Raw genomic sequence first — 8,592 nt, forward strand, 5'->3', positions numbered from 1 at the left:
CATGCATGGCTGGGCTCGTGAATCTGTTCTCAGGGTGGGTATTGTAGCAGCTAATGTGATTTGGTTTTGCAGCGTAATGTGGCGGGAGACATTGGGCATAGATCTGGTTGATCTCACAATAGGCTTTACGCTGACTTGGTGTCGTGTTTGTGCACAGGAGCGGGACTCCAAGCATGAGGAGGCGCAACGGGCCCTCTTGGTCACGAGGTCGGCGTGGGCGGTGGCTTGAGGCGTCTCCCGTCATGCAAGCATGGTGGACCGTGGATGATACCGACGCACTTGAAGACGGCGCAGATCGGGAACCACCGTACCGACGACAGGTTTGGCGGCATACAAGTGTCCAGAAGCTTGAGTAGTGTTGATTGGTCGGCTTGGCCGGCTGCACTGTCGGATAAGTTCCAGGTGAAGCCCCAACTTTGACTGATGACTGTTGGTGACCATGATGTTTCTTGACGTTGTTCCTTTTTAAGGCATTGTTGTGAAGCTCCAACCACCCACCACCATGGCCTCGTGTTCTTCCGGGTGAGAACTCAAGATTTGGCCTTGTCAAGAATGTGCGAGCGAGGCCTTAGAGGCCAGCTAGATGTGCATTGTCGTTTAGGCGGTGTGGGAGGCGGCTTTTGGGGCAAAAGCCTTGGAAAGTGGCGTTCATGGATTGGGCACAGCAGCACATATGTATGGTTTTCAGTCCGGTGCCAATACTTTTTTTTCTAATGGAACTGCAAGAAACTCCTGGCTAGAGGTTCGTTAGAAAATGCGGGGAGTATTTGATTTTGTAGCACAGGGTAGAAGCAAAGCAAGGTGACGACATAATCCATACACATTTAAGGTTTCGACGGAGCAAGGTGACAAACATAATCCACACACATTTAAGGTCTCGACGCGGTCATTACATGTTGGTAGACAGACCTTGACATTCCTGCATGTTTAATTAAGTTTCATGACATTGGCCATAAGACACCGACATAGGTCCAGGTCTCCTTATCGGCCCTAAAATGTTCTCAGCTGAAATTGTACGGCCATCTTCACGAGCTGTAGCTAGAAGCCTTGAAGGTGTCTGGCTTGTTCTTCTCCATCAGAACCGTGAGAGCGCCATCGAGCTCTTTCTCGAGCTCCACCTCCTTCTCCATATACTCTCTCTTGAGCTGCATCTTCTTCTTCTCATGTGCCTTTATCAGTTCGTCCCTTTTAGACATAAACTTCTCCATGCCCTTAGCCTGGCAATCTATGAAACGCTGCACTTCCTGCTTCCTGCAGAGGGTGAGATGGATTAAAAAAGTTAGCGTTTCGCTACTTTGAGATGGGTACGAGAAGCCAAGAATACATGGCATGTTGATCAGGAGAATTCTGTCCCCAAACACACATTTGAAGATTACATCCTAGAAAAAAGATTGATCCATCTCGCCGTGTCAAAGATGGAATACGAGTGTTCCATCAAAAAAATTATTACATCCTACAAGCACGGACTCATATTTTGTGACGCGGACCGACAAAATAGAATCATCCAGTCAAGTACAAGTTACGCACCTTAGCTTGCGATTTTCAGTAGTCCCAGAATCCACATCATACTGTCTAGCCTTTGCACGCTCCTCCTGCAGTCTCTTCTCATATTCACTTTCTTTCTCCTCCATGGCCTTGTAAAGGTTTTCTATCTGGTCATCGAAAAATTTCTCCTGGGAAGACATCTGCAAAGTGTAGGAAACAAGGTGAACAAGGCAATAAGTCAAAACAAGGAAAAGAGCAACACAAGACAAATTGGAAAAAATCTGTATTGCACAGAAAGGAACCACCAGGAAGTTTCAGTCTAATGTTGGGCATGCCCATCTTATTTTAAGTCATTGGCATGCATAGAGTTTGAAAATAAATGGTATTTTTAATGCTCATATGCAGGTTCACAAAATTATATATATGAGAAATATATTTTCTATATCCATATTTTCGTGTTTTGAGATTTGCATGTTTTCATCACTTTCATTGCGGCGCATCCACATTTGACACCTTAATAAAGTCAAATTCAGAACAGGGTCAATATTGCTTAGATGTGACTATCACTCAACCACTAATACGGCTGACATGCATATACTTGTATTATTTTGACCTAAATATGGATTGCTTTAAAACGGACATTATAATGCTGCATAGTGCCAAGACATAAATATTGCAAACTTTAAATTAATTAATACTGTTGTATACCCCAGTAGAGATAAGAAAATCTGCACTCAATCATATATACTGGTGTAACCGTTGAGAAACCATTACCTCTTCCTCATGCTCCAAGTGCTTCTCTTTAATCCGACGCATGAGCAGCTTATTCTCTTCACTAGTCTCTCGACATTTCTGAGTGACGACACCAAGCGATTCTTCTACAACTTTAGAGTGTTTCTCTGTCTTCACCACCCTGTTCTTCATATGATTCAGTCGCTGATTGTCTAGACTCATTTGTTTCATACCTACCACTACCATTTCATTATAAGATCTCATATCGTATTTCAGGCAACTTTTTCCTGAAAATATAATAAAGCACTTATGTTAAAAGTATAGTACAATAGGCAATGTACTGCCTCCGTGAAGAAATATAAGAGCATTTAGATCACTAAGTAGTGATCTAAATGCTCTTATATTAGTTTACAGAGGGAGTATCTGCTAGATCATCATCTAGTATTGAAGGTCCTGTTCAGTAGATGCATGACAGATTGTGTGGGTGATACATTTTTTTACAGTGCTTCAGCGTGTATTGAACTTGCAGGCCACGTCTTCATAATAAACAGAACTTGCAGGTCATGTTCAGTAGATGCATAGTAGATTGTGTGGGTGATGCATTTTGTTACAGTGCTTCAGTGTGTATTGAACTTGTAGGCCACGTCTTCATAATAAACAGAACTTGCAGGTCATATTCAGTAGATGCATAACAGATTGTGTGGATGATACATTTTTTTACAGTGCTTCAGTGTGTATTGAACTTGCAGGCAACGTCTTCATAGTAATAAACCAAATAAAGCTGCCTTTGTTTCTTCTTACGGATGTAATTGGCTTCTTGTTACTAATAGCTTTTACTAATATAATGTGAACCAGGCCCTTGCCATTAGAGCATGTATCCATATATAGTACACACAAAAATGATACAGATGAACTATGAATTGCCACAAGGATGCAGAATCTATAGGTGAGCAAACAACAAAGGATGCCATGATCAGAGAAAAAACTGCAAATACATAGGTGAACAAAGATGGGCAGGGATCTATCCCTCATCTTCTCCAAATTATCCCAAGCAACCCGTTGCATATTGGCTTCTACTACTAATATAATGAAGAAAACATGCCATCAGAACAATCACACGATCATAATGCAAATGCTACCAAGCCCCAAAAGTTAGTAATCAAATACATCGGAAAACTTAACAGACCGGGTGTATTCTGCTTCAAATAATCATTCTGAAGTTCGGATGAGGTCCAAGTATTGTCAATTGCGAAACATAAATAAAAATGTCAGGTTCCTTCAAAAAGTTAAGATGTCAATGAAGGAAAGAACAGAGAAATATGCAGCTTGACAGGTGTATCATGTTGCATACTTGCATCTGCAGCAATTATCATTGCTAGCACAGAATTTAAGGCTACAAAATTTCAGCATCAAACAGGTATTTACCATATAACTGAGCAATCGTATGGAAGCAAAAGCATTAAATGCATGAAAAGAAGTTAAACAGTATACCTTGGTGGTACTTATTGAAAATCTCCATATCTTCTTTGTTGGCTAAGAAACCATATAAGAGTCTTTTCCCACCAGGTAGGAACCGACGCTTAGACGGAGCTTGCCATGCTTCCCTGTCTGTTCTTTCACCGACGAAGTGCTTATGCAGACGTTCAGCCTCCATATAACCCACGGCAGAGCTTTCAAATATTAACACACTCATGCCACGGTGCCCACCTGGACCATAGGCATGTCACGCTTTGATTGCATCGTATTCAGGGAAATACTCGAGAAGCTCTTCATTGCCCATGCCTAACCACTAGAGAATAAAAAGTATAGCAATGTCAGAATACAATAATCATCATCGCTGATCATTGAAAGATTATTAAAGAGATGTTCTATTAAAGTGCAACCAACATATTTTTCGGGACAACAATTCAAAAAGTGTGGAAAACATAATTGTAATCAAAGTTTTACTATAGGAACATGGTACAGGAATTGGTCTCTGGACTTGCATGTAGAAAATGATGTAAATATTCAATGGAGTGGTAATCGAACAACAACCATATTCTTGTGCTCATTTGTGGATTAATTTTATATCGACATGTGCCAAAACAAAGCTAAATACCAACAGAGACCATGACTACTAAAACAAGCACTGACAGCATGGTTTTTGCAAAATTTAAGACGACAGACTCTTATCTGTATTTTGCCTAGTTTGGTGCAAAAACATACTTATTTTAATTTAATAATTTTATAATAAAATATATGAATTGTAGCACCCAATCTCATTGCTAAATTAGGATAGCACATATGAGGCTAATAAGTACCTTCCAGTTTCCATTTAGCTTCCGGATGTGTCAATAACACAGTTTTTATTTTTGCTCAGTAGCATATAAAGTGAAAATGCCAAATAAGGTACAAATGCGAACAAGTACATTAATCGCAACAAATATAAATAAATGAATATGTACATTTGTATACTTGATAAATTAATGATGTGGTATGCGAAGAATCTTTTCTACAAGTCTACTTAGCAAAGCCAGCGTAATAGTGTACCATAAGGCACATACATGAAGTGCAACGGATCCATTAACTCTACCATATCAACACAGACGAAACACATATTTGTATTTGATGTGGAATAGGTTCATGACCAGAAGGAAGAAAATACATCACCTTGTCATCATTATCTTGTTCCAGTAAAGTGTTCATGACAAGAACCATTGGTGGCCATACAATCTCGCGATCAGTGCTCCCTCACAATCCTTCCCATTTCCCAAATTGCTCACCAGGTGGTAGCAGTGTAGTTCCTAACTCTTGTTCTAGCAATGTGGCAAATTCTCTATGGAGCTTAACTCTTCTAGAGCCCTTCGTTCTCGCATGTCTCACCAAAGCTTGTAGCCCTTTGAACCAGTCAATTGCCCCAGGTCCATTTTGGTATGCCGGACAAAGCCATGGCCTAGTCTGATCATGTATTTGCTCCTCATTTAAGGTATCAATGACTTCAAAGAATTTCTTGAACCACTTATTCTTTTTTTGAGTCTCAAAACTTTTTTCACTTTCATCAGAATCATTCTCCTCGCTCATATCATCATCAATGTCATCATCTGACAAATCATCACCTTCAGAACTGTCCTCAGGGTCAAAACTAGATGAAGGAACATCGTCCTTGTTGCTTTCAGGGCCATATGGATGAGACCTGGATGCCGACTGCGGACCATTTGCCAGAGGTGGCCACACAACTGGATTTTCTCTCGGATATGTTTGTGATGATGGCCCCCGATTACCTCCGGCAGCAGGCCTATGATCAGAAGGTTGAGTTCCATAGTTCCTCAAAGGAAGTGAAGATCCTCCGCTGCCATTGCAAGCTTGCCATGCTGTAGTATGTGAAGCATTTGAGGAGGAGCCTGATGGTGGCCATTGTCCCCTCCCAGCTGTTTGGCCTGATTTCGTCTTCCAAATCCCCCCTGGATGCAGGACATGATTATGCAAGCATGATTAGATGGAACAATCTATACATATTTTTTGGAACAACAATTCAAAAAGTATGGAAAACATAATTGTAGTTTTACTATAGGAACCTGGTACAAGAATTGATCTCTGGACTTGCATGTAGTAAATGGTGTAAACATTCGATGGAGTGGTAACTGAACAACAACCATATTCTTGTGCTCATTTGTGGATTAATTTTATATTGACGCGTGTCAAAACAAAGCTAAATATCAACTGAGACCATGACTACTAAAACAAGCACTGACACCATGGTTTTTGCGAAATTTAAGACAACACTCTTATCTGTATTTTGCCTAGTTTGGTGCAAAAATATACTTATTTTAGTTTAAAAATTGTATAAGAAAATATATAATTGTATCACCCAATCTCATTGCTAATAAATACCCTTCCGGTTTCCATTCATCTTCCAGATGTGTCAATAACACAGTTTTTGTTTTCGCTCAGTAGCATATAAAGTAAAAATGCCAAATAAGGTACAAATGCCAACAGGTATATTAATCGCAACAAATATAAATATTGTATACTTGATAAATTAATGATGTCATATGCGAAGAATCTTTTCTTCGAGTTGAGCTGAGCAAAGCCAACGTAATAGTATACCATATGGCACATACAGTGGTGCTATCAATGTAATTTCTTAACTAAAAGATGATTTCTTGTAGTAACGAAGAGAGTGAACTATCACCCTTATACTAACCACCCCAATACTGATAGGCCTACGCCGGAAAAAGACTCTAACTGGTCTTGGTCAAACTTTTCAAGAAAATAAAACTTAACATACATAGCTTAATTTACAGATACGTCTTCCAAAACCGGAAAGAGAAGGCTTACGCTGTTAATTTTTAGGAAACCAAATTAATATGCATAGTTTAATTTACAGAAAAGAGAAGATTATGCGGCGCTCTTTTTTGTTTGAGACCTGATAACCAGTACAACACAAATTGCATGTGGTGGCACTTCTCTAGAGGGGCTTCACGGATTGTCTATTAATATTCAATGATTTTACCAGTAAATGCATCAAATATTTTAAGATTTCCATATCACTTGAGCGGCGAAAGAAAAGACAGGGCAGGTTTTTGCCCGGCATGAGGCAAAAACAGAATCAAAGTCCAGTGGTAGTTTTCCCAAAACAGGCAGTACCACTATACCACGACCAGTCGATTATTTACACAATAATTTTTTTTGGGGGGTAACCGCAGCACAAACTCAGAACCGACCAGAAGGCCTAAGAGACAACACATGCCCATAGAAATTCGCAGAAAAACCTCTCCAAGAAAAGGAAGGTAAAAAATATTCCTTAGGTAATCTAGCAACTACCATTGCAGCTGCTAACCGTCGCCGTACTAATAGGAAACCATTATTTACATTTACCTTTTTTAGGGACCGCAACACGAATACTGAACCGACTAGACCGTTCAAGCGACAATACATGTCCACCAAACTTTGCAGAAAAACCTCCCCAGGAAAAGAAAAGTACAAAGGAGTCCTTACGTAATCCTGAAACTGCCATTGCCGCCGCTAACTGGCACCGGACTCGTAGGAAAGCAATAGCCCAGAAGGTCGTTGTGAGCGGATGACGAAGCCAGTGCGTCGACCGGGGATCATCCCCACCCTCCATGTGTCTTATAGCCACCGTCAGCCATCGACATCATCATGGTCAATCGCCAGATCCGCCGCCATCATTCCTCAAGCGCCCAGATCTTCCATCAATCCTCCAGCGCCAGATCCACCGCCATCAATCCTCAAGCCCCAAATCTGCCGCCATCAAGCCTCAAGCCCAGATCTAAAACTGTTATCCACACTCGCTCACCGGTAACAATGTCAGCGATAACAGCCACCAGCCGAAGACCTAAACCCTCAGGCCTGAAGAGTCGATGGAGACTGAGCCCACGGCTCATCGACACCGGCATGGACGCCGGCAAGACAAGACTTGAGTCGGGCATCACCGGGTTCCCCACCCCCTCTAGTCGCCAAACCACTGGGTTCCCCACCCCCTCTAGTCGCCAAACCACCGGGTTCCCCACCCCCTCTAGTCGCCGGAGCAGACAACGAGGAGGCACAGACCAGCGGCGTTGAATTGCATACCAGCAATGGAAATAACTGGATAGATTAGATATCATCGCCGAACACCCCCTAATCGGCAAGCATAGAAAACCGGTTAATCTTCATAGAACTCCCAGCCAGATGAACCAAACGCCCATACCTACACGAATCGGCATTACCGAACCCCTCCCCTCCTCCTCCTCAGTGCTCACCGCGATCGAGTGAAACCAAGTCCCCTATTGTAACAATTCGCCCGCCCCGCCAGCCAAATCGACCCACATCCGGCGATCCCTGGAGCAACGGAACAGGGGGACACGAACCCGGCCGCAACATCTTTTGCGGAGGAGACGAACGGACAACTGAGAAAAAGGTAACAGCAAGGACGACGCGTACGGGTAAACACCTCACCTCTTCCGCGAGCAGCCATTCCAGGGTTGCCGTTGCCGTTGCCTGGAGGCCCGCCGCCGCCGAACATCTCGGGCGTCTCCGCGGCTCGCGGCGTGGGTTTTAGGGGGAGGGGGGAGGCCACCGTAGCGGCCGGAGGGGGAGGCGCCTTCTATATAGCCAGCGCCCAGCGGAAGGCTAACTGACGAGTGGGCACACTGCCCATTGATTGGGGGAGCCCTCGCCCGCTCCGCATCCCGGCCGGGCGCACCCCTCACGCTGACCAGTGGGGACGGGAGGTCCGCCCCAGGTTTCAGTTGGCGGGGTGGCGCTCGACGGTTGACGGGGTCTTCCTCCTCCGCGCAAACCCGCTTCATTTCACACGGTTCGTCTTGCCTGCCAGGTTGGTGAATTTAAGTGTGAAAACATTTTTTTTCTTTTGCGGGGGAACTGTGAAGAACA

General features: G+C 43.1%; 1 protein-coding gene across 1 annotated transcript; it reads right to left on the bottom strand.

Moving 5' to 3' along the window:
• Positions 1 to 851: 851 nt before the first annotated feature.
• LOC119281764 (protein SUPPRESSOR OF GENE SILENCING 3 homolog) lies at positions 852 to 8,245 on the bottom strand. The gene is made up of 6 exons (XM_037562205.1): positions 8,155 to 8,245; positions 4,867 to 5,657; positions 3,709 to 4,006; positions 2,260 to 2,504; positions 1,528 to 1,685; positions 852 to 1,251 (listed from the first exon to the last, which is right to left on the bottom strand). Exons 3-6 carry the CDS (start codon positions 3,908 to 3,910, stop codon positions 1,026 to 1,028), a joined length of 831 nt encoding a protein of 276 aa, XP_037418102.1. The 5' UTR covers positions 3,911 to 4,006; positions 4,867 to 5,657; positions 8,155 to 8,245; the 3' UTR covers positions 852 to 1,025.
• Positions 8,246 to 8,592: the final 347 nt, after the last annotated feature.

The sequence above is a fragment of the Triticum dicoccoides genome, chromosome 3B (assembly GCF_002162155.2).
Source record: "Triticum dicoccoides isolate Atlit2015 ecotype Zavitan chromosome 3B, WEW_v2.0, whole genome shotgun sequence".
NCBI classification, from domain to species: domain Eukaryota; kingdom Viridiplantae; phylum Streptophyta; class Magnoliopsida; order Poales; family Poaceae; genus Triticum; species Triticum dicoccoides.

Excerpts from the sequence above, each read along its gene's own strand:
- LOC119281764 (XM_037562205.1), bottom strand. The coding sequence starts at position 3,910 with ATGAGTGTGTTAATATTTGAAAGCTCTGCCGTGGGTTATATGGAGGCT. Across the intron at positions 1,686-2,259 it reads ACTTGGAGCATGAGGAAGAG|ATGTCTTCCCAGGAGAAATT; the intron begins GTAATGGTTTCT and ends TACACTTTGCAG. Across the intron at positions 1,252-1,527 it reads ACTGAAAATCGCAAGCTAAG|GAAGCAGGAAGTGCAGCGTT; the intron begins GTGCGTAACTTG and ends CACCCTCTGCAG.